Below are 27553 nucleotides of genomic sequence, written 5' to 3'. Positions count from 1 at the left end.
AATCAGAGGAAATCAGAGGAAATCAGGGTAATCCCAAAGTAATCATGGGAAATCTCGAAGTAATCACAGGAACTCCCAAGGTAATCATAGGAAATCTACAGGAAATCTGAGGAAATCAAGGCAAAAGTGGTAATCTCTGTACAAATTATGGGTTGCGAACTACCCCTCGTTGTACCCCTAATTCACTTATCCACATACCGAGATTGAACAGACCACAAATTTAAAGCATGTAGATCTAGTTGGTAGCAAACTTTTTATAATATTGGATACCATAAAGAGTTTCTTTTAAAAAAATGTTGTTTTGAAGATATATTCCGCGTTTCAGACAAAATTTTCATCCTGCATAAACATTTACTTATTTCAATAATTACCTTGTGAACGTTTTAATTGTACTTATATATTATAATATAATTACATCTGTGTGTCCAATGCGTTCGCGATGCCAGGAACAATCAGATTTGCTTATCAAGATGCGCAAATGGTCCAAAATCGGTAATCGGTCTGTAAACAAAACTTAAGAAATTAGGAATTAATTGTTTATAGAGGGTACGCACGCAAAATCAATCATTTGGCAAATTCGACCGAAACTATTGTATCATAGCTAAATGCTATAGGATGTTGAATTGTGTGCCTGCCGAAATCTAACACGCAGATTTTAAACTATAGCAAAAAATGATAAGTCATTTTTTATACTGTAGTGTTGGCATTGAGTTTTAAAAATATAAAAGACAGGTATAAAAAATGCATCGTGTGAACATCTGGCGTAAGTTAATGGAATTAAGTAGGTAATTAATTCTGAAATAGTACCAGCGCGCCAAATTATTATCTTGATACTAGTTGTATAGTAATTTTGTACAGATGTCGTTACTTCCTTACATTTTGAATGTGTAGGATTATTATCTTTGCAATTTTAGGGCGTCTGTGATTGGTGGACTCGTTGAGAGTCGCACGTCTTCCGACACATCAAAATTCCTAGTTGTAACCTTTGAGCTGATACGTACCTCATCTATTTCCATATTCCCTCTGGGAGTACCCTCTTCCCGAGATGAATAGAACACAATTCCTTTCCCCAAAAGATAGTTCACTATGGTTCTATGAAGGAGGGAACATTTTTATACCACTGATATTCCCTCAAAACAAAATAGGGTGCTACATCACTTAGCACTCAGATTTCGGCACCCTTCGGTCGTCCCATTTAACATTTCAGCGTATCAGGGACCCCCCTAATGAGGCACATAAATTTGAAGGGGTACGGCACATTTTTAAGGCCTCCCTATCCAAAAAAATGTCGGGACTCAATTCCCCTAAAAGTAGTTTGAAAGTGCCAAAGTGGGTCCGGACACAATACAGGATTTTGACATTTGATTATAAAATACCAGGTGTCTCGGTTGCTGATTTGGGATCATTTAATTTTTCATACTTTACCTCTAATGCGTTTCCGTTCAATTTTGCTCTACATACAGACTAGGGTTAATACTTAACCAAACTCAAATAGTATTTCAAAATGTATTATCACCATAATTAGAAGTTTTTAAGCCCAAACAAGGTTTACTACTATATTTTGAACTCAGGATAAGACTTTCGGCCACTTAAGATCTCCTGACTGATCAATCCAACTGGCTGACGCAACCATATTGGATTTTGACGGCGAAATGGAGAACTTGGATTGAGTAGAAACCCTGAAAGTAAGCCTCAATGAAGCAGATGAAATAAACGAACGCACTTACTGTAACTACCACCTGGTGGCCTGTACGAGACTACCGCACGAAATCCCCTATCGCCCTCCACCTCATAATCGACAGTCCGCACGCGACCATCAGAATCCAAAAGGCTATAACTACCCTTAACAAAATTTCCGCGTCCTTTTTCCCAGTGATGAATGGCAATATTTTCGAGTACACAAGCGGAGTATGCAATCTAAGAACATAGATTATACAAGCCAATTAAGTTGATGTTGCCTTGAGATGAGTGACATATTTAGTTTATTGTTACTTTTGCAACTCACGGAATAAGATCAAAAAGTTTACAACTGACGCTCACGGATGCGCAACAATTTCTTCAACTTTTCTCTTAATAAGGTTTAAAATGAATAGACAAACAATTTTAAAGGTTGAGTAACGGCGACCGAAGAATGCATTATGCAAATACGATCTACCAGTAAGCTGAATATTAAAATAATTGACTTACCAGATTAACGAAAATAATGAAGAAATGCATCTCGTTGAGGAAATGTGTCTTATTCTCACACTCACACGCTTTATGCAAGAATCGCATTAGGTATATCTGGTGCAATGTTAGAGAAGGGATGCTTGTGCAAGTGCACGATTTAGTTTAATGCAATTTTACCATGTGATCTATATGTATATTATTGGAAGACTGCGTTTTTACGCAATAAAGTAATAAGAATGACGACTGTTTTATCTTGTACATATCGCATCTTGAATTTAGTTGATGGGCAGTGCGAAATTCATATCAACAGCCAGTAAAGTTGAATTTGTATAGAAATAGAAACAAAGGCATGGCCCGTATGAATAAAAGTAAGCAAATGCTTATACTTGAAAAATTCAAAGTAAATACTCGTAAATGCTCCTTCGCACTGGGCGACTTAGCAGCGCTTCTAAGCAGAAGGACAGGACGCAGTGCAGCGCTGCTAAACCTTGCTAAACAGACCAGTATGAAGGGGCAGTTACGAGTATTTACTTTGAATTTTGCAAGTATAAGCATTTGCTTACTTTTATTCATACGGCCCATGGTTTCGTTGGTTAGCGACGCACACTAAACCTTTGTTTTTACCTATTATTAGCGGATGGATTTCTTCAAGCATAGGATCATCACCGTTCAGGCAATCGCAGGAGGAAGGTTGGGGGGATACAAGGCCCAAACATAATGCATTATGATACTCGAAAACAAGGCGCACTTGCCACGTGCCGAGATTGCTACGAAAGAGCTTCAAGATGCTCAGGATACTCTTCGACCCAATCTCTCACTGCTATTGGGAATCAATTCAAAAATGACGAACTTACCAGCTTTTCATATCGCAAGTCTTTATCAGTTGAATTACCTCTTTTAAATTACAATTTATAATATTGAATTACGACTGGAAGCACTGGAACTGCTGTGGTCGTCGAAGTTAGAAAAAGTAAACAAAAACATCAATAAACTACAATAATGGTTGGGATGAAAATATAAATATACATGACATTAGTTTTGACTTAAGAGGCGCCCATTCAATAGTCTAATTATTATTAAGGACCATAATTTTATCTTGGGGTAGTTGTCTTCTTAGCCTAGAATGAATGTTTATTTGACCGGGGTTATTTTGCACTGCGCTAGGGCATTGATTGTATGTTCTCAAAGAACTTTTTAGTCCTTTTTACTGGTGAATGGTTGTCATTCTAAGTTCGGTGTGTACTTGCTGTTACTAATGATAAACAAGATCTAGCAGGATGATATACCTATCCCTAAAATTCATTTATTCGGACGCACTGATTGGGTACATTAGTATTGCTGTAGTTAATCTGTGGCATTGCATTTACGTTTTCATAGGGAGAGAATTTTTTTTCGAACAAATGTAATATTTATGAAAAAATTTCCAAAAGATGGTCTTTACTGCACATTCATTTAAAATTTTGCAACAGATTGTTGATAATTACAATCTAAGGGTACTGACAACATAGTATATATGTTGTCTGTGGTACCTGTTAATGCAATTTTCTCCACATCTCCCGAATGGCCGAATGTCAATTTATTTACACAGATGAGATCTATGGAAATTTACGTGTCTTCTGTTTAGGAGATTTAAACGTCACTTTTCCTCCCAGATGGATTACATTATAATGCAATGAGTGAATAGTGACAGTATACAATAGTATATTAAGATATAAGTGTATAATCAAGTCTGTAAAGCACGCGCAACGAGTTTAATGGCACGACGCGAAGCGGAGTGCCTTTAACGTTGCAAGTGCTTTAAAGACCAATTATACACGTGTAGCATTATACCCACTTTGTGAATTAATCGATTTAGTCTAGGACTATCTCCTCCTACAGTTTTTGTCTGTTTTGTCAACTTTTTGTTGTTGTAAAATGATCTTTATTAAACTATAAATAATCTTATGTGAGTAGGATAAGTAACTAATTGATGGAACCTTATAGGTTTGCTAGATATTACAAACTAATCTTTCAAATTAATTTGAACTACCGATAATGTTATTATTCTTCCAAATGTTACTTTGCACAATGTAGTCCCATCTTTTTAATTTATATCTGTGCCAATATCTCACAGTTTTAATTTTCGTGAAAAGTGGGCTTGCTGTAATATGAGATTGTGAAATTATTTTCCCACAGCAATCATTACGCTCGACCAGCTATTTAACACGGTCTTTATTATAAATAAATCACACAATTTTAGGGGGGTCGTGATTTATACGTAAATATATTTTTGCAATTTAATTTGTTTTATGGTTCGCTACCCACTGAGAAAGTTGCCTGTCAATAAAGTTATATCTATCAATCTTCCCAAATCTTGAAAGGATGGTTTGAAGTGAACTACTGTATATGCTTCCCAAATATGTAATGGGCGGCACATCATTGGCAGTTACACATTTTGGGATTTTTTCTGTTTCTACTTAAAGAGTTCCATTGGAATTTATTGCTATGAACATGGCATCAACAAAAAACGAATGGGTACGTCAATTTCTTTCTAATTACACAGTAGAGTTATGCTATTAGTCTCTGTAATATACATAATTCTAATGCGGCACTACGGGAAATAAAGTACAAACGACTTTGGAGACCATTTACCGTCATTTACGTAACAGATTTCGGTCTCACATATGATTTGCATCTGGCTGGAATGACCAATAATTGCTCATAAAGAACGAAAAATGACTATAATTTTTGGATTTAACTAACAATTAACGAGTCGTGAGTTTTTTTTAGCAGGAAGCACGTGTGCCGTGTTCTTTTAACACTTATGCAAACACGCCTTCCGGCTAACTTTATCAAATTTGATCGTGTAATTTAAGTTGAATTAGGAAATTACCGGCGATGATTACTTTCGCTTATTTTCCAGCCCGATACCGTGCATTGTTGCACCTAAGTAATAAAATTAGGCTCTTTAGTCCATCTTTTGTCTGTTCAGTTCCTGGTTAAAATGTCAAGAAATTTGTATCTCGCCCAAGCGCATAAATTACGCATGCTAATTGGGCTACGTACAGATTCTTAATGGTGATAATGTATTGCATCGTAAATATAAGTAAAAAGATGCCCAAGTGTTACACAATTCGGAAACTTTCTCTTCACGTACGCACTGCATTAATGCATACACCAAAAGTACTGAAATTAGGCAATCAATAAATAAAACGGTTTTATTATAAATTATTAAAATTATGTACATCAGCGCCACTTAGAAGTGGTGCTGAGATTAACTAAAAAATGTACAAATTTAAAAAATATGGCCGAGGAGTGTCATTATTGGTAATACTGATACTTGAAATCGTTTTTACCATAAACGTCGTTTTCACTGTAAGCGTCGTTTGTTAACAAAATATCGGGTACGTAGTATTTAACACCCGAGGAATAAACGACGCCTATTTGGGGTACGTCCCTGCCGCTCCAGTAGTCGTTTCTGGGCTGGATGTACTGCTGCGTTTGGGTTTTGTAAAGTATGCGTTTCTGTTCACGTTCCAATTCGTACGGTTGCACTTCGAAGTATTGCGGACCGGAGTATTCCAAACCAAGCGCACGGGCCTGCTCGCGCTTGTACGAGTTGAACTTGTTCGAGCTGCCAAAGTACTTCTGATCGGTGGCTGTACCGAGTATCAGATTCGGGTGAGGTTTGTAACCCAATAATTTTTGACGGTACTGTAAGGGTACCGCAGGTTTGTAGGTTGATGGATTCGGTATGTCGTTGACTTGTTCAGAGACAGGTGCGGGTTGTTTGAGGTCTTGTGGGGGTACGCGATGTGTCGTTGTTGGAGTTGGTGGCACGATGGGACCCTGCTTTGTACCGAATGTCACCATAATGGGTTTACTGGAGGCATTGCTGATTATGGCGATAATAACCTAAAAAAATGAACAACGTTATAGTCTTGCACTGAAATGGATCAAACTACTCATGACGTTCTTAATTTAGCATATCATTTAAGGGTCGTGCTATGGGGCCGGCCCCGGTGAAGGTCTTAAAAGAACAGGGACGGAGTAATTAGTAACCATATCAATATGTTAAAATGTTTTGTATGTGAGTACCTATACTGGAAAGGAAATCGATGATCTGTTGACCAAGGTGTGGTTTTTCATATTTCGCCATGTAACAAGATCGTCAGACTCAATTTTGATCATTTAAACATTCATTCTTTAAATATTTTTTTCTGATTTCATTTTTTCTGGCATTTCTCAAGGAATACCGTCAGGTCTTTAATGGAATGGTTTCCCATGGCGTTCTCCATCCTGACGCAGTTGATCCCGAAGAATTCTTCCTCCTTTAGAGTGATTTCTCACCCGCCTTCCCAGAGATCGTTGGTACTTGATACCTGCCTTGTCCCGGAAGTCCTTCGGTCGTCAGGACTTCATCAGTGAAAACAGGCTACACTACGGAAAGGTATGAGGGTGACATTAAATTAAACAACTTGAAGTTGGAGAAGATGAATATGGTTTATTAGTATTATAAATCAGAAAATGACTAAGGTAATGAGAATTGGAGTGCCGGAAGAAATAGAAATAGATTTTGAATTTCACATTTTAAGAGGAGATATAGGGCCACACTTCCTCAAGGTAAGGGGTATAAAAACGTGTCTATTACTGAGCTAGTCGTGGATAAATTAAAAATTGATTTTCACATTAAAGTCTTTGCCAGTGGCGTCAATTTTATTTTATGCAAGTGAGGTCTTCACCCCTTGTAGATGTAAGTCCGTTACAATTACCTTTTCTTGCATCTTCTATTGCTTCCCATAAGGGAAAAATAATTCTTTTTTAATTTTTAAATTCAATAGTATACAAAGCTAAAATGTTCATTCTTTAAACTAACAATGTAGAGCTCTACTGCATTAATTGTACTGATTAAACTCCTACACCCTTTGGTGTTAAAGAACGAAATGTGTAAAAGAAAAGGTACAAACACAAGCTGCAGCAAGAAATCACATAAATGGTGTAAAAATTAGCAATGGAAAAAATAATTACCCGATACAATTGGGTTTAGCAGAATAGTAAGTATATTACGTTATTTAATCATCAAATGCCGTTTTTTTAATGAAATTACATATACCTACATCTTCGAATTGCATGCAAAAAAGACATAAAGACTTGACATTGCCACAAAACCTGGCATTTTACATGCAGTGATGCAGTTGCGGTATAATTTCATGTCTAGCAGAAATAGTGTTAAGTAGTAACCCCACATTGTCTTACTAATATCGGAATTGTTATCTTTCGAAGCTAATTTCTACTGTGACTGGAGAGACAAACAATTTTGGATGTCACTGAAATAGACACTACCAGCAAGATCAAATAGCATCTTTATAATATAGATTGTTTTTGTAAAACTAAATGTGCAGTCTGTATTGCCCGTGCAAATGAATTAATTGCCGTGGAACTAATCGAAATATCGAACCACGTCCTGATAAAGATGAAGCTAACAGATAATTCATTAATTGTATATTTTTTAATTAACTATTACATCTTTCGCATATAATTTTCATAAATATTCAAATTATGTATGCTACCTATTTCATTGAAAAAGAGATTATTTAGAGAGAGTGTATGGAGAAGATGATATTTATTTTATTCATTTTTTGTCCCTCTTGTTCTAGGCCCTCAACAATTTAATATATATAAAAATGTAAGACTGAAACGTGTTTGCAGTCTTTTAACTGAAGAATAGCTGGACCGATTTAAGTGATTTTTGGTTTGTTGGATTACTGTTCCCTGGGAATAGGACGTAGGATATCAAAACATTTATTTATTTATTTATTTATTTATTTATTATCCCTTCTCTTGTTCTGGGCCCTCAACAGACATGCGCCCAATTACAGAGTGACCCGCATAATGCTATTTAGAGGTGCCTCTGCAGAAGGTCTTAAGTTGGTCTACACTACTCCGGTATCTTACGAATTAGGAAAACTGCAGGAAAACCTTATTCGGAGTAGCCGGTAGAATGCCCGGAACTGGTCTAAGGTAATTTCCATCTCCGCCACAGATGAAAAATTTACCTCAACCCAGGTTCAAACACCCGACCTCCGGATTTATAACCCAATGCTCTACCACTGAGCCATAAAGCCGGGTACATGTGAAAATTTAACCGGAAAAATGGGAAAATTCACGATTATATATAACACGATAATAGATATTTATTTTATGAGGAGTATAAGTTACACTTTATGTGACCGAGTATGAAAGTTTAAAGTTTAAAGTTAAATTCATACGAGTCACATAAAGGAACTTATACTTCGAATGAAATACTATATTTTATTTTCAAACGTCATTTACATATAGGTAGGAAATAGGTAAAAATGCACTCAATAGGTACCGCAAATAATATCAGCATAACATTGGGTGCGTTCACCAGAACCAAACGTGTTTGCGCTTTGATTACGTTTGCAAACACAAACTGTTTAGGCGCAGGTGAACGATAGGGTGCGTTTGCCAGAACCAACTGTTTGCAAACCGTTTGAGCTTTTTAGATAAGTACGTTTACTGAACGCGTTGCTAGTTGTTAAACTGTTTGCAAGCGGACGCCATTTTTTGAATCGCAATTTAAACTCGCTGAAAATCACAAACATGTTTGTAATTTTGTAAGGCATGCATATTTGTTTAAACCATCGGCATATAGGTTTATGCGCGAAATTGGAGTAAATTACTAGTACATATACATCACGACCAAAAATTGGATAATTGCACATTGCACACAATGCGCTTTAAAGTTGTAAGAGATAAATCGAATAATTTAATTATGAATGAAGAAGGGAGCATTCCATGTATGCAGGCTTATTCAAATTCGAGGGCCACCATGGGGATCTCGGGAACTGTAAGAAATAGAGGTTGGCAAAGTTGAGTAGTTTGATACTTAACAAAATGTCGTTTTGAAACTGAAAAAATTCCGACTACCTTCGGAGGTATCCAGAAAAAAAATGACATTTTACAAAATCGTTTTTATTTGTTACCTAAGTTATTTAAAAAGATATTTCAAAATAAACGGCGCATAATTGTGACCACTTTTTTCCATATACAAGATGCTAGTTTTAAATTTTTAGTCTGACGTTTCGTCTCCGGTTAACCATCATCAGCTTTGTTTTTTCTTATGGAAGTCATTTTTACTTTTTGTGTCATTTGATAGAGCTTTTTCCTATCAATAAATGGTGCTGTTAATCCGTAAAAACGCAAGAAACTGCGAACGTACACTGCCCACGACAAAGTTGCCAGACAAAAAAGAAGATATTTTAACAGTATTACTTCAGCCCTTTGACGAATGTCAAATTTGAAATACTCGGCGAGTAATAACTTTGTGAATAACTGTGTGAAATCGTTCCACACCAAACTTCTCTTCGAATCTAATTAGGGTACATTATTCGTATACTAATAATTAACACAAGTATCTCTATAACCTATAACTGATACTGGCTGAGTGCTCTCGATTTCATTTGGACTTGTACTGACCCCTTCATATGCGGTTTATGAAGGCTCCAAAACGGCACGAACGATTTGCTCGTCTCCTAGTAGATTGCTGGCAATTAAACCCTGCCTTGCAACACTATAACCACAGATTATACGTCGTATATCTGTGCTATAACTATACGTTTTTCACCTATACAAATCTTAACTCTTTCCTTAAAATGACTATACTTATGTGGTGAGTTTATTAAATTTATTAAATGTAACAATCTGAAAATAAAAACTTGTCATAAAGCAGGTACAATTTATGGATAAAAAATATTTACTCAAGGATCCAGTGAATATGCATTTAATACTCCAATCTTTATTTTCTATAGGACAATTCAATTCATCTCGTATAGCAGGATGTATTTAAACTGTAGAAAGGTTGCCATATTTTTATTGAAATGTACAAAAAAGAATACAAAACGGTTTTCTCAAAATTCACTCAAATTAAATTTGACGTGTGGTTTCCAGGCAAATTGCGCGCTTATGACAAATGCGCATGTCCGATCAACATGTTTGTGATTTTCAGCGAGTTTGAATTATGATTAAAAAAATGGCGACCGCTTGCAAACAATTTGACAATTAGCAATGCGTTCAGTAAATATGCTTATATAAAAAGCGCAAACGGTTTGCAAACAGTTGGTTCTGGTGAACGCACCCATTGCTTTGTATCCATGACTACAGTATAACTCAAACTGACTGATAAATAGAAGGTTAGTGGACGTAAATGCTAAGTGTGTATTTTGTTTTCACTAGAGTGGCGTATAAATGTTATACGCCGCCGGAGTATAACACTTATACGCCGCTCAAAATAGGTGTCAAAAAAGTGACACTTAAACCTTCATAAAACAGTCGCTATAACTACATTTAAACGACGTTTGAAAATAAATTCTATATATATAAAAATGTAAGACTGAAACGTGTTTGCAGTATTTTAACTGAAGGATGGCTGGACCGATTTAAGTGATTTTCTCGGGAAAACACTTTTTCTTATTAATTTTGGTGCGTAGAATGCAAAACAATTCGTACTTTTTCGTACAGACTTCTCAATCTAAAGTTATAGACTAGAAACCAATTTCGAAAGAAAATTCAAAGGGCTGTAACTTTTGAATTAGTAACCCAATCTTGGAACTGTTTGAAATTATGGATTCTACAGGCCACATTCTATAAGAAAAATTCTTTTCCGGGTCGATCTGAGACAATGTTTTTTTCGGGCCTCAAAAAAAGGCAGTGTATAACCTTCCTTTTTTCCCAAAAATCGACTGCACCAAAATTTCTCGGGAAAACACTTTTTCTTATTAATCTTGGTGCGTAGAATTCAAAACAATTCATACTTTTTCGATCAGACTTCTCAATATAAAGTTATGGACAAAAAACAAATTTCGAAAAAAAATTCAAAGGGCTGTAACTTTTGATCTAGATGCCCAATCTTCAAACTGTTTGAAATTATGAATTCTACGGGCCAAATTCTATAAGAAAATGTTTTTTCTCTGTCGATCTCAGACAATTTTTTTTCCGGCCTCAAAAAAAGGCAGTACTTTTAAGTTATTTCAAATATTTGAGAACAATTTAGAAATGTTTACGGAAAGTTTCCATTGTCACAAAATCAAATATAAAAATCCGATACAACTGAATACCGAACGATCCTGGAGTGAAACATTTTGACTCGATAGTCTAAGTAACTTAAAAACAATAGGGACCTTATATCCTTAAGACCATGTGTACCAATTTTCAAAGCGATCGCACGTTTCTAAACAAACTATATCATGCACACGGACAAACGGATGGTCAAAAATGGATCTGTTCCAAAGTCGCTAGGATTAATTCCAGATAAGTGTACGTATCATGTGCACGACGTACGATCGCTTTGAAAACTGGTACACGTATTGTTAAGGATATAACTGGTATAAGAAAGGTCCTGGTAGGTACCTCCTATATATAATATAATAATAATATTAATAATACGCTTTTACTCCCCTTAAATTTGTATATAACAATAGAAATAGGTTTGTTGGATTAGTGTTCCCTGGGAATAGGACGTAGGATATCAAAACATGCGAAAATTTAACAGGAAAAATGGGAAAATTCACGATTATATATATACTGCGTTAAATTCTATATATATAAAATTGTAAGACTGAAATGTGTTTGCAGTCTTTTAACTGAAGAATGGCTGGACCGATTTAAGTGATTTTTGGTTTGTTGGATTACTGTTCCCTGGGAATAGGACGTAGCATATCAAAACATGCGAAAATTTAACCGGAAAAATGGGAAAATTCACGATTATATTTATCACACGATAAATTCTATATATAAAAATTTAAGACTGAAATGTGTTTGCAGTCTTTTAACTGAAGAATGGCCGGACCGAGTCTGCTTTATTCACAACCCTGAAGAAAATGTTTGGGGTTGAAAAATCCCAATCCTGCAGTTACCATCCCTGTGCCAATGGTATGGTTGAACTATTCCATAGACAGTTGAAAAGCGCTTATGTGCCATCTTGGTGAATCTTTTCTTCAAGCTCTTTCCATGGTACTGCTTCGAATTCGCGACGACGATCACTTTAACCTCCATAGTCCATATACCGGCTCCTACGCTGCCATTCTTAGAGACTCCAAGACCCTCACAAAGGTTCTGAAATGCGTGTGAGTATGGATCGCGTTAAAACTGCGTATCCCCTCGACGGAGATGCGCAAACCCAAACACGACCAACATATGCTACGTTGCAGTTTCCACGATACTGAAACGACCTGAATATCATCCAAATCACCGACATTTCGTCTACAGACATCAAATGCTCTAAGGACATTAAAATATGCAAAAAGGGCACTTCCATTCCACCGAATTCTCGCTTATTTGTCTATACATTTCCACTACCAAAATCTTCGGGCCCCTAAGTTTACCACAAATATTTAAATCGAAAAAAACTAGACCCAAATTTCTACGGTTACATCTAAATTACACAGGAAAGACAATTACAACTGAATGGCATTCACATGTCATCCTGCATTGACTAATTTGTATATAGCAATGTTTTCTGGGCATTCAAGATTTTTCACAGCATGCTCTTGCACTATAAATCACAATTACAAATACACTATATAACGCTGTTGTAATAATGCAATTCTCTCTCTTATCTTTTTAGTTTTTGTTGCTCTGAATCAAAAAGAGAGTCACGCAAATGCCAATTTCGTAAAAAATTATTACAATAACCACTAAACCGTATTATACGAATATTTGCCTATTATAAGTATTCAGTATAATGAAAATGGTCATAAAAAATTCTTGTGGAAAACGCCGAATGGACAGTAATCCTAGGAGAGCTGTGACGATAACAAGTCTTCCACGATTTATATGCTTATTTAAACTTCATTTCCTTTTTGAAATGGTCTAATTTTTGAGGCAAAAAAACGCCATGTTGTTTTGGAAAATTTTCATATGGCGGGTGGCCCAATATGCTTTTCAGCAACCCGCCTTCTGCGATTGCAAAATAGCATGGTGAACCAAGGAAGGAACGTGTCTGGCATTTAAATGATTAAATTAAAATTATCCCAAACGAATTCACTTAAACTATTCAATGCTTAAACGGAGAAAAGGTCCGCTCTCACGTGCGCGTTGTGTGTAATTTAAAGCGTTATTAGTTTTTTTCTGCGAATGATTTCACTCAACCAAAGCATCAATTAAATTTTGCTCTCCCAGTCTGTAATTACCAAACCATTTCTATTGCAGGAACAATATAATCAATTTTAGTTGAGGTAACCTCTTTGATTGATATGTCACGAATATTATATCATCATTTAGATTATCCAATTCCCATTAGCATAACTTTGAATGCCCCTATTGCGCAACTGTACAATGATAAAACTGACCTTTGTTTTCTTCCACCACTAATTTATATTAATTCCAAGGAAATGTGAGATGCAGAGATACCGTGTGAGAAATTATCGGAATACGGAAGTGTGTGTCTTAATTTCTTAAGATGGTACAGTATTACGACACCGACGAAATAACGTGGGAGTCAATTAACAAAGCTAATGTAATTGTTTAAATATAAAACTACATTTTGTAGATTGTTAGGCGTTTTGTTTAATTACCTAATTTTTCGTGTAGGTATATGTCTTGAATTCAAATTACAGTTAAGTATGCGTAATACGTTACTTTACCACATTTCATATTTCGAATGCATCAAAATGAAGTTTCGAAAAATCTAGATGGCACAATTGCATCAATTTAAGGTAATAAAATTTCAATTTCCTTTTGCAATGAATTTTTGGCAGGATCTGTATTACAGACACGTATAATAACGCAACGTGAAAAGTTCGCTTGTCATTTCGGTGAATGTTGTAAATTGTTTAAAGATAGTCATCAGGATTTTGATGGATTAAGTTCCTGATACTGAAAAGGTGCTAATTTTAATGTTCCCGAAAAGGGAAAGTGATTTATAATTTTGTAACGTTTAGGTATTAATCAATTACCTACACCTTAATTTTAACTCCTTTAGATGGTATCGCGATAGTTGAACGTTAAATTAAAATAATTTTCTTTGTTACCACCTTCATTTACTGCACTGGAAATGAAAGCAAATTTATAATAATAAGGGTTTGCCACACCACTCTTGACGTCTGAAAATGTTTGTAACCTGCAGCTATAGGTACTATTGCTAAAGTGCAATCTCCTTTCAGCTGATTGTACTCGTATAGTAATTGTTCAATCAGAAAGTGTTGACGTTAACCAAGTTTTAACCTTGACTAATCAATACTTATTTATTTGTTAATATTTAACAGTTGATTTTGTTCCACCTATTAATATTGATCAAGTAGCATCAGACACGACTGGTGGAAGCGCTAGATATTATCTACCAATATTCTTATACTATACGAGACCACAACAAATACTGCCATAGGTACTATTGAAATTACGTCATATTCTGGTACATTTGGAGCACTCCAGTTAAACACTGCACCAAAAGGAAGACCAAGAGTTTGACTAATAGGTTGTGTATATGTGTCTAGCAATTTCCTTGCATGAAATCGATCTAAAATGGAAGTATAAATTGGGATCCCTTAATATTCCCAATTAAATGAAAGCTACCATGTCCAATACTCCAGATAAGACGCAAACTTCTGGCGAATTTGATCATCAACGTCATTCGTAAATGTCGTCAATCATGACCGTAGGTATGTAATTAGCAGTTTACGTTTTATATCAAATCGCATGAACGCTTCGATGCGTTCATGCACATTAAGAACCTTACATAACATAAATGAAAATTATGACACACACAGATTTAGCTTATAAAAGTGAAGGAGCGACGCAAAGCGCTTTTAATCTATATATTTATATCCGCAATTTTGCATCCATTACAAAATTCGTTTTCACCTTAATTGTAGGCGACAATTTTTTACTGAGAGTTTGAACTTTCCCACCATATGCCATTTGTTATTTAAACAATAATTAATAATTAACTGTGTAACAAGCAACGGACACTTTTTTGGCATATAATTACTGGGATATATGTCACCAATTGTTTTAGAGAATTGTTACTGAACATTAGACGACAGTTTCGTAATATTGTTGAATATTGAAGAAATGCAGGACTCAATTCATGGGAAGGATTATATCTCAAACGCTACGTCAATATCCACCCTCCAACTAAACTCAAGTTATCATCTCTAGAATCTTCATATTTCGCGTAGAACTATCTGCAAATTATTATTATTCATATTTTAGACTTAGCTTTGGATAAGTATTTATCATCCTAAGACAATGATAAACTCCATAATCTAATACTGTGCTTTAATCGTTTAGTGGTACTTTAACGCTAAGTAGGCAATCAGCCCTGTGATGAATCTGGGTAACGTCAAACTTAAAGTGCAGGTTATCTGGCAAAAAAATGATATTTTGCGATATTTAGTATAGGCAAAATAACGTTTTTCACAGATAACCTGCAGGTTAAGTTGAACGTTATAGTGATACATCACAGGGCTGAGTATATTGTATGTAGAACAATTCGATTTTCTAACGCTTTAATTATAAGCACATTGTACTTTTTATACCATTAACTAAAAAGTTGTTTTACGTACCTACTATAAAAAATGGAATTTTGGTGGACCACCCCTTTATCACCAAATCTGTATAATTGAAATATTACTATTTATTGATTTATTTATTATCCCTCTCTTGTTCTGGGCCCTCAACAGACTTGCGCCCAATTACAGAGTGACCCGCATAATGATATAGTCTACTACCTAGTAGACGGTAAAAACCCCTATAACTATTGTAATTTGTGTAACACAGGGTGTAACACTTTTTTCGATACTTTATGTATTTTCCCCGATAATCGACCGTTTGTATATGAGGCGACAATGAAAACAAGATTTCCGTTCAAAATTCGTCCAGTCCGCCTATGACGTCACGCGGAGCTTAAGATTTAAATTGAGAACAGGTTTCTTATGGGATTTGTTTCTTAATTCTACTGCAAATACCACAATTTCTTAATTATAATGATTTAGGAGCAAAGAAATGCAAAATATGCCGAAAAATATGAAGAAATCGTTAAAGTTCACCTTCGAAAATGCTATAAGCTGTAACAAAGCGGATTGCAAAAAGAGGAAACCAGGTGTACTACATCCAACCACAGAACGCCGCATTTTGTTGTTAACTAATTCACAAATTTCACAAAATTGTCATCGTTATATTATCCTCCAAATATTTCTTGAACGCCATCCATGTGTTCTTGTTTTTAAGCGCTTTTTTTATATTGTCCGGCGTTACACTTCTCCCACGTGGTTGTATAACACTTCTCTCTCTTTTGTCCATCTCCCGACCACGAAAAAGGTGTGCTCTCCGTCATCCTTGATGTTACAGTTGCTGCACAAAGGGTTTTTTTTCTTTTTTTGAATCCGCGTAGGTACCCATTGAGTTGACTTATAAAGTAATTGGTTGTACTTATTTCATTCTCCACCTCTCTAATGTGCGTGAGATTTTCCAATCTTAGTCTCTTCCTTTAGGAGGGCTATATCCTTTAACGTTTTTCTCAGCTTCTTCTCCGTGGCGGTCTCCTCAATTCCTCTTTGAACTGCTTTTGTAAGCGGTGATGGCGGTGGATCTCACCTTTATACCCTCCATCAGACAGTGTATTATTGTTTCCTATGTCTTCGCCCTTATTAATAAATCGCCCTCTTGTGTCTTTCTCATCCTGTGGACAGGGGCGGACTGGCACGGGGGGGGGGGCCGATTGCCACCTGGTCTGTAAATCATAATGGCCCGTTGGAAATTTATAAGTATGTGCTGTATTTAGTTTCTTGCACTATTAATAAATTATTAACACGGTTCTCTAATTGGGGTTGATGTTAGGTTGTTAAAAATTCTGTTTTAATTGAAGTGTTTTACAATGAATTTATCATTTTTTGTCGTAGCATGAAAGTGCTGAAATACAATCATAGGCGACGCACCTCGTGTGGATTGTATATTTTGTTACTTTTAATTATCAGCTGCAATTTAAAAAAACTGTATGGTAATTGATTTTCGAGAAAGGAGTACTTTAAAATGTTTTTGTGGTGCACCTCAGAGCTACCCCCCCGGCACCTTCATTACTACACTAATACTTTAATGGCTTAATGGCCCGTAAGTACCCAGTCCGCCCCTGTGTATAACCTTCCTTTTTTACCAAAAATCGACTGCACCAAAATTTCTCGGGAAAACACTTTTTCTTATTAATTTTGGTGCGTAGAACCCAAAACAATTCGTACTTTTTCAATCAGACTTCTCAATCAAAAGTTATAGACTAGAAACCAATTTCGAAAGAAAATTTAAAGGGCTGTAACTTTTGAACTAGTAGCCAATCTTGGAACTGTTTGAAATTATGGATTCTACAGGCCACATTCTATAAGAAAATTTTTTTTCCGGGTCGATCTGAGACAATTTTTTTTCGAGGCTCAAAAAAAGGCAGTGTATAACCAGGGGCGCACTGGCCCGGGGGGGCGGGTGGCGATTGCCACCTGGCCTGTAGATCATAATGGCCCGTTGGAAATTTATAAGTATGTGCTGTATTTAGTTTCTTGCACCATTAATAAATTATTAACACGTTTCTCTAATTGGGGTTGATGTTAGGTTGTTAAAAAATTCTGTTTTAATTGAAGTGTTTTACAATGAATTTATCATTTTTTGTCGTAGCATGAAAGTGCTGAAATACAATGATAGGCGACGCACCTCGTGTGAATTGTATATTTTGTTACTTTTAATTATCAGCTGCAATTTAAAAAAAAACTGTACATGGTAATTTATTTTCGAGAAAGGAGTACTTTAAAATGGTGCACCTCAGAGCTAACCCCCCCCCCCCCCATCATTACTACACTAATACTTTAATGTCCCGTAACCTATGCAATTCCACCTGGCCCGCAGTTACCCAGTCCGCCCCTGCCTGTGGATACCTTGTTTCAACGTTTTTACTTGCCTCCTCTGTTAACTTCACTTAACTCGCACCCCTGGCCTGGTTCCACGATGGTCGTTTCTCCGTTTCTGCGCCTCGCTGCTATCCGCTATCGCGAAGGTTTTGAATCTTGCCTCCACCATCTTTAGAAACAGATTCGCCTCAACCTCTTCGAGTAGCTGGCGTCCTCCTCTAAGACACCTAATTGTTCGTAGACGAAAGAAAACGCACCACATTTGCACCGCCGCTGGCAAATTTACTCTTTGAATTTCCACCAAGAATATAACTTATTTGGAAAACTAATTCAACCCCCTAAATTTTGATAAAAAAATTAAATTCAACATGGGTTGCTAATAACGCATGTGAGCCTATAAATAGTTAACCCTACGCAATTCGCTATTTTTATATAAAAGCAACTATGAAATGTTTAATAAACAGCAAATGATTAAATTTAATAGAATGGTGTTGCCGATAAATCCTGTAAGCTTAAAAGATTTAGGAAAGAAAAATATTTGATGCCCTTCAGAAGTTAACCTTCCGCAAGTCTCGAGTTTTATACAGGGTGGAAATTTGATCTGGAACACTGAATACAAAATCTTTTTTAAAGAAGCTTCAAATTATTTTGCTACCAATCTACGTACTTTAAACTTGTGCTGAATATGCTCACTGTTATGTTTAATAGCAACCACTATTTTCATTAGTTAAATTTGGCACATTTTATAGTTTGAACACGAACACTAGTAGATCGAGACAATCTTTTAATTTTTAGACGAATTTTTTGGAGGTCTTAACTGCACTCTAGTTTAGCCATGTTTGCATCAATGATGATTATCATTTTACGCACGTAATAATTAGATTGTCGTGCACAAAGTGCTAAATTAGATTTTCGTGCACCAAGTGATAAAACTATGCCCGCATACCTCATTAGCGGGTAAGTTGCGTGTTACTAAAAACATATTACGCTCTCTCTTTCTTTTACTAGTAAATTTGAACAATCCTTATTACGTTATAATGACGATTGTAAATTAATTAAAACAGTTCCTCGAACAGTTCATAATAATAATTGGAATTCATTCGCTAATTTTCAAGCTTTCAGTTACATGACGGATCCTAGGATTGCAAGTTAGAGTACTGACAGCCCTATGACCAAATTTCAAGAGGAAGTATCAAAAGACGAATTGAACCCATGAAACTTCTTCCATATCGATACATGACCTTTGCCTATTGAAACTTGAAAGATTATATGGCAATTTCAGCAGGATCTTGCGTAAGGAAATATTTATAGTTAATAAAAGAAGTGATAGAAATATAAAACTGGTCGACATTTAAAGTTTAAATCCCACAGACCATCATCGAAGGAAAATGATACGAAATGAAGGTAAAGTAGAACATATGTATAAGAATCTGCACGTTCACGCACACATTTCTCCATAAATGAGACCACAATAATATGAGATGTAAATGTAAAACAATAATTAAGCGTTAATCCTTTTGTCCTAAGATAACGCTGCACCTCTGGACAATCCCAACATTTTTCCGCCAATATCATAAATTATTTATGAAATTCCGTACGCAAAAAATATAAACAAATTAGGTTATATAAATAGAGCATTAAAAAGCGGTTAGCATTTTGGAAGACCGGTTATGCGTTTTTCGTACGTATTCTTCAATGTAAAGACGAAAAGGATCACTCTCAATTTCTTAGGTGAGTGCATACAAGGTTAGTGGGTAAAATTCAAAAGATAAAAGTGAAAGAACCGAAAGTGAATTGGGAATAAGGAAATGATGCCTCTATTAATGTGCACTCATCCACATAATTGCAATGGTGCGAAACTTTCGTTTGAACCGCTTATTATTACGTGGCGAAACCTTGAAAAAGATGATATTTAAGACTGTAAAGTAAGTTAATTACTCGCTCAAGCCAAGCAAGAATGAAACACAAATATTTAGAATTTTAAAGAGTATCGATCGTGCGTATATAATTATCCTTGAAATGATATAGTATCTGAATAAGGCAAATCAATTACTGTATACAAAAACTTGATATTCAACAAGCCATTGTGCGCAACGCGAGTCAATAATTAAAAAAATAAGTAAGTTAAAGACATTAAATTGCATCAATGACGCCAAGTATGGACCAAGGCGCTCAGGAACAACATCGCCAAAATGTCAACGTGTTGTTGTAAAGTTCAGTTATTGACAAATCGTAATCTACCAATTTTGAGTTGTTTATTGTGATCGATGTGAAAGTAAAAAATATTTTTAAATACGGAAAGAAAGTGGTGCCACGATTTATTATTATAAGTACATTTTTCGGAAATTATTTTGTCATATATATCATATGTACCGTTCTTTAGATTTTAGGTCATCTGCGTTTTAAGCTGTCAAGTAGTCAATTAGGGGCAGTTACTCAAAGAAATGGTTGCGTGTTAATTGAGGACAATTAAACGCATTTTTCCATAAACAGCAATTACTTAGACAAAGGGTCAACAACTTTGAAGTGTTTAAAGTAAGTAGATTTAACGATTTAAACAAAAAGAAAGACTCTTATATACCATTTACCCTGCAACTCCAGTGAATAGGGGCGGGTTGATATTGTGTTATCCCGACGAGCAAGGATGCGTCACTTATGGTTAAGGATTACAATACTCAAACTTTTTCAAGCGTATAAAAAGGAACTTGGCGAAAATTGATAGAGTAATGATACTTATTATTATGTCAGCGTCGGCCAATTATTTGAAAAGCCCGTTGTATTTTTCGGCTGAAATGTCTCTCTTTCCTGAGGATTACTCATTAAGCTGTACCCATAAAGGCAAAATAAGGAACTTCCACGTTGGCCATGAATGCTCTGCAATGGAACTACAAATCCATTTCCAATTTTCACGCTATTAATATAAAAGAAATTCAATATTCAACTGTTTATATTGCCAGATAGTAGATACCCAACAAAATTTATGCGTAGGTTTTTTAGACTCATGTGTAGGGTCTCGAGCACCCATGAAAGACATTAAACAATAAATATTTTGTTCTAATATAATGTTAATATGAAAATGACATACTGGGTCCCAACGAACAGCTGAGACCATTATTATACGAGTTTGTACAAAAATGAGGACACAACAAACGTTTTGCCTAAATAAACCCCAAAAAGGAAACTTTGGGAAACGCTGATTGTAATTTTTTCTGATTAGTGTCTTCAGTCAGAACTTTGCTTTTCTAATTTAGGCAAATCTGTAACGAAGCACCCGTTTTCCGCCAGTTTTACTCACTCTGTAGATGAACACCTGATATCAAGAAGCGTTTTAAGTTGGACGTTTCGTTACGAAGATTGTCGCTGCGAAAGTATTTAGGAGTTAGACGCAGAAGGCAATTGATTTAATTTCTAGAGTTGTGTTTCAGTCGCCGCTACCGTAACTAACACTATCGTCAATCGATTTCTACGAGTCCAGGGAACAGTGCTAATGAATATGAGCCGGATCAAAAGTCTGGTTTCCGAATGCGAGCAGAGTGACGAAAAATTCCCCTACTGAAAATGAAAACCGATTCTTCGTATCTTGTTTCTTTTCTTAATTCCCAGATCGAATTTTTACCTTGGCTGAGCATCCAGTCTACTTCCTCTTATTGTATTTGTAAATGAGACCTCGAGTCGCAAGCAACAACTCCATTAGAATTAATTCAGTTAATTGAAATTCAAATGTTGTCTACACCTCGCACTTTATAAACAAGTTCTCTTTGTCAATTCTTTATAAATGGATGTAGCAATATCGAAGTATTGTACGTTTATTGTAGATTTAAGTTGGCATGAAATATATTATTGAATGCGTTATGGAAAGAACTTTCAGGCCCTAGTGTATCAATACGTTATTACGTTGGTGGTTGTAAAATTTGGAACACTTTTAACAGCTAATTTCGGTGTTGCCTGAACAGAAAGCATTGTGCCATTAAATTTGAATAGGGTCATTAACCAATAAAATGTTATATCCTGCTGTGACTTCTAGACAATTATGTTGTTTAGATTTGGCGATCGGTAGAGTTTAATTTGATTGCATGTATAAATTAGGTAACTTAATAATTTGACGATTTCAAAGGTTTTAATAATTGGCTTAGTTTGAAAGCTAGCCGGACCTTTGTGGGTTTCATTATGAATTTTGAAATATAATTAATTCTGGTGCAATTTGTACTTGCTAAATTAGCAATTTTTAAGTATTGCAATTTTTTATTGGGATATCTTTAGGGATATCTAAACGATCGCGACAATTACGCTATAGATTTTTAGATAAATTCAGTAATTCAGAAACGCATTCATTTAACATCTGTTATAGCAAGTTCAATTTCTAGGTTTGAGGAATAATATTTTTCAGAAAACAACCCTGGTATGCGCATAAAGTGTCCCTACTAAAATATGCACCCCCTATTAAACTGCCTCTGAAAAGTAAAAGGGATGTAAAACAGAAAATGAATATAATGAAACCCTTCGAAAAATACACTCAACCGCAACATCTTTATATACTTAAGCCTTTTTGTAACGATTACTTATTTAGTCAAATTTTTAGTCCTTTTTTTCTTCAATAAAGATAATGCTATCCTAAAAATGTCATAAATGAGTACCAGTAAAATGTAAACATTTGTACATAACCTATGTTATATTAAATCTGGAGACTAAATATTTATCTTCTGTAAACTAAGGTCTCTATCTACTGTCAACGTATTATAGTGAGCTTTAGAAATGAATATAAATTTAATTTTAATTTTACAAATTCCCTATAATCTGTCAAAAGTTACTAAAAAAATGAGGGAAAATAGGACAGGTTCTAACCATTACAAAATTAGGACAACTTTCAGTTCCTAAAATAACTACCAAAAAATTGATCAAAGTATGTATGAAATGTTCAATTTTTTTGTTCCTAAAAAAATTATTTAAAAATTGACTAAATAAGTGATCGTTACAAACGGGCTTTATGCGTTAATCTACTTAAATCCAATAAACAAAATAGCAGAGGTTTCTAATGAATTTGTACCACCACAATTGAACACCAGTTCAGCTGACTGACAATAAAAACCTGCTAGATCATTTTTGAATTCTAGTCCATCAAATTTCTTTATTTACCCATAGACCACTCAACTGAGGTTCAACTACTATGGTAGAATGGGGCTCTAAGTAGGTAATAAGTGCATTTTTATATTAAACCAAAGCGAGGGGTATCAAAACTAGAGCCTTGGTTCCATTAAAATTATTTAAAGGTGTGATCCCCATCTACAATTTGAGGCTTGGTCGCCATTCCGCACAAATTAATAATTTTTTCCGCAAACTAATCTTAGGGGGTGTAAAGTTCAGTTGGGACATCCCAAAATTGGTACCTGAAACTCAACCATCTCACACGAGATCTCACACTTTGTTGTCGCATACATTTCTATTCCTAATCGAACCACCCCTTCGTATATGGTTGAACCAAACTTACTTATAGCTTGCTTCTTACAGCGAATTCGTATTTGGAAAATGGACCCAAGTATTGAAAAATTATGAAAGATTTGCGAGATTGTTTATTTTTAGATCAAAGTGAGAAGTTTGAATATGCATTTTGCAAATGTATAGATTCCGATTTCATTGAAACGTGAGGACCTTGAATCGCTAAGATATCTAATTAAAGATTAAAGATGCAAAGAAGTTAATTAGTGTCAGTTCACCTCAAAGTAAAAAAAAAACATGTTTTTAACGACGGATGTACGACCTTAGGTTTCAAATTTAGATAAAGTAAATAAACTCAATGACAATTTTTTAATGTCTTTTACCTTCTTCCTTCATTAAGCGTCTATGAAATTCCCGTATTTTTCGAACTCAAATTCTAATTCTAACTTTGAAATTCATAAACGATTAAAACAATACATAATTGCACGGCCTCGATCGGTGGTTTTCAATTCAAAGGTCTTGGGCGGTTTATAAATAACTAATGCAAGAGCAACATAATTTCAGAGCGAAGTCCAATTTTGGGGTAGGAAGATGACCTATACATTTTCCACGGAAAAGATAAGGCTGGTGTTCATTATTAGGGGTTGCGTCCCAATTCTCAGTCAATAACCGCAACACAATCAATGAATCACAATTCTCAAAGAAACACGCACAAAAAACAAATGGGCAACTTAATGTGTTTCAATGAAATAATTTAAGTTTTTCACATACCTACCTACAGTAATTACTAAAACAACGTATAATTAAACAAATGGTTTGAAAAATACACGGGTTTAAATGAATGCTAATGCTTGCTATTAACATATGAAACAAATTTTTCGACACGGGCACATTATACAAAAATTTTTCCAAAATGGAGATTCAAAAATAAAGCATTTACTCTACAACTGTTTCTGGGCAGTGCAAGTAAATAATTAGTTAAAATCCTCTGGCGATGGTTTCTCCCAGAAAATTGATGCCAAAAACTCTGCAGTAATTCCTAAACCACAAACCCTCAACTTTTCAACAGAAAAATTAAAAAAAAAATAAAAACGACTTACGAAAAGCACTAAATATATACAGCCCATTTTTCTAAAACGATCGCTTTTTTGCGTCAACTACAAATGTACATAATCACCACGTCAAAAATTGTTTAACAAAAGTGCGTGTGCATCACTATAGGTAACAAAATAAACTAAAGTCTACGCTGTGTTATAGCCGCTTCTCAATTTCGTAAGATGCTCGTTGTTCTTTTACAATCAACCAGCTCGTTTAACAGGTTACCTTCGAAGCGTAAACGGACGACGCCAATACGTTTGACAATTGCTGCATGAAGACCATTTTCCATTTACTTACTTAGCATTGAAGATGAGCTAGAATGCCTCTTACGTAACGTCTAAACCACTCGAAGGACAAACACAAGAAGGATCGATTTATTATACACAAGCATCAGGAACTAAAGGAAGTTTCCTTAAAAACGCAATGGTCATGACACTCTTTTTTTAACCAGTAGCTTAAAGCGTACCTATAGATAGTTAGAAGGTAAGAGATTAGTATAATTGGTTATGTGAATATGATTACATAAGTCACTGTCTGAGTACGTATCCCGCGATATATATGTACGTGTTGAGGATGAGCGATTTAATAACTACCGCGATCCTATTTCCTAATCCTAATTGATTTTTATTGTTAGCATCTTCAATGGATTGATTCTCCGTGAACTAGATTGGAAACGGTGACGAAATGTCGCGGTTGATTGCGATTTGGTACAAGGATGGCACATTTCGATGCTAATTATTGACATGATTAGAACGCGAAATTAATATATTAATCGGTTACGTAACGCGACCTTTACGGCTTGAGTGTTAATGAAATCTAGTCGCAAATGGAAGTCGGGGAAATTGAAGCAGTGCAATCCACTCTTTTTTGATGTACCTATTTACGTTGTGAATTGGTATAATAAAAGGTCTTTGTTAAAGACATTAATTACGGGACATGTTTGAGATGATTACCTACCTACTAGGTACAAGGATTTCAAGTTGTACTGCGGCATCGTCATTCGTTCATGGAAGGCCAACGTTTGTTTTAAAGTATACTAACTTAATTGCGAACATGGATACCTATTCTAATAAAGAAGATTTACTGGTTATCATTAAAACTGTAACGAAAGGGTGAATCTCAATTTCTGTGCAACTAGCACTATAACTATATGACAATGCTGCTATTATTAAAGGTACAAAAGGACTGATATCTGAAAGTCATGCTGACCCATAACGTGCAAACATTACCATTTTTGTTTAGAAAACTGATTAACCTAGCTTTCATAATGTTTTCCGGTAGCTTAGCAAAACTCACAATAGGGATGAATTACTTGAGGAAATATTTCATTTTCCAAACTGGTTAAAGGTTAAAGATGACTTGCAGAGGTTTTGTAACTAAACATGCCACAGTTTTAATAATTTTCGTGTTAACTATATCGCGATTAAAAGTCATGGCCTGGGGTTAATTTCATTGTCTGATATGACGGGAAACAGGTAAGTACAATTATTGGAGGCTTCTCTACATAAAATTCACATGAATTCTCATGGATTTCGTTACATCCTTTAACAGTGGCGCAATCAGAAATTTGCTTTGGGGGGTGTTAGAATTACGAGTTGTCTTAGTATCCTACCCTTTTTTTTCGGGGGGGGGGGGGCTGAAAGAAGTAGTACAAAACTCAACCTTTTATTTTGGCTTAATACAGTGCATTAATAACAATCGAATTTAGCTTAAATGTAGGTAATTAGAATTTAAATCATGAAAGCAAGTCTTCGTGGATTGCGTGCTAGGGTGTTTAACACTTCATCACTGGTAACAATAATTTCGCAATGAACATTCAGCATCGGCAAATTAACGGTATCATTGTATAAAATGGTAATGAATGAATTTATAGCTAGCATTTCTTTGGTAGGCGATTTTTGTTAATTCAAAATAAATAGGTACCATTTTATTTTGTCGTTTTATTGTGAACTTGCTTGAAAAACCTTGCGATTTTGGGCGATTTAAGAAACCCGCAAATTTTACGATTTTGGGCGATTTCCAGGGGATATTTAACAGATACGTATGCAGTAAACGTTGGCAACCCTGACGCTAAGACAACCGGAACATCGAATTCATTTCATTTGTCCACTTCTTGTCTATGTGTATGCACTTATTCTCTTTAGAATTTTGGGGGGTGCTTTAGCCCCAAAGCACCCCCCTTGGTTGCGCCACTGCCCTTTAAGTATATAGCACGACAATTAAATGATCGGCCATTAAAGTAAAAAAGCAAAGGTTTCAATATTCGGATTGTTACTTATTACATATACCAACAACACATAATATGGGTATATCCTTGGTTACTTATTAACATTAATAAAATCATTTAACAAATTTATAATTTTTCCATTGGCAAATTATTATTTGATACAGGGTACAAAAGTTCCCAAGCTTCATCTTTTCAATTGCAAAATAAAAGTAAATAATGCAGATATTATATGTTAATACAATTATTAAAAAAACAAAATTAATTCACGATACATTTGGCGCGCTATTTATAGGACATGGTCAATATAGGTCGCGAACACCCTTGTGTCTAGCTAGGTTCTCACTCTGAATACATCTATAAGAAAGTTCACTATTGGAAATCCACATTTACATTAAAATTACCGAAAAAGAATATACCTAGTTGACTTTACCGAAGCACCTATACCAACTTGTATTGAGTGCCATCTGTAAACTCTACTATAGGAACCTAAATGCAGCCTAAATAACTAAGTAGGTATATAATGCAGCATTTTCCACTCACATACATTTCAGTGCGGACTCACGTTGTCATTTCATATAGATACGCAATTTTTGATTCAGATTAACAGTGAGCCTCTGGTGGAAGCACATTGTAATTACAATTGGTGGAATATGACCGCTATTTTGTATATTTATAATGGCCAAAAGTAATCAAAATAGTAGTTAGTATGCTGTAAAAGTAAATACACTTGCAAAAATTTAGT

At 35.3% G+C, this 27553-nt stretch overlaps 2 protein-coding genes across 2 annotated transcripts; both read right to left on the bottom strand.

Annotated features, from left to right (window-relative positions):
• Nucleotides 1-1384: 1384 nt before the first annotated feature.
• LOC116172867 lies at nt 1385-2309 on the bottom strand. The gene is made up of 3 exons (XM_031490178.1): nt 2188-2309; nt 1728-1917; nt 1385-1679 (listed from the first exon to the last, which is right to left on the bottom strand). The coding sequence occupies exons 1-3, from the start codon at nt 2272-2274 to the stop codon at nt 1555-1557; spliced, it is 402 nt and encodes a 133-aa protein (XP_031346038.1). The 5' UTR covers nt 2275-2309; the 3' UTR covers nt 1385-1554.
• A 3041-nt stretch (nt 2310-5350) lies between these two features.
• LOC116171768 lies at nt 5351-24737 on the bottom strand. Its single transcript, XM_031488746.1, has 2 exons — nt 24587-24737; nt 5351-6063 (listed from the first exon to the last, which is right to left on the bottom strand). The coding sequence occupies exons 1-2, from the start codon at nt 24611-24613 to the stop codon at nt 5470-5472; spliced, it is 621 nt and encodes a 206-aa protein (XP_031344606.1). The 5' UTR covers nt 24614-24737; the 3' UTR covers nt 5351-5469.
• Between the last annotated feature and the right edge of the window lie 2816 nt (nt 24738-27553).

The sequence above is a fragment of the Photinus pyralis genome, unplaced genomic scaffold, assembly GCF_008802855.1.
Source record: "Photinus pyralis isolate 1611_PpyrPB1 unplaced genomic scaffold, Ppyr1.3 Ppyr1.4_LG5, whole genome shotgun sequence".
Lineage (NCBI taxonomy): Eukaryota > Metazoa > Arthropoda > Insecta > Coleoptera > Lampyridae > Photinus > Photinus pyralis.
Note: the sequence above shows the minus strand (reverse complement) of the source record. Positions and strands in the feature narration are given on the sequence as shown.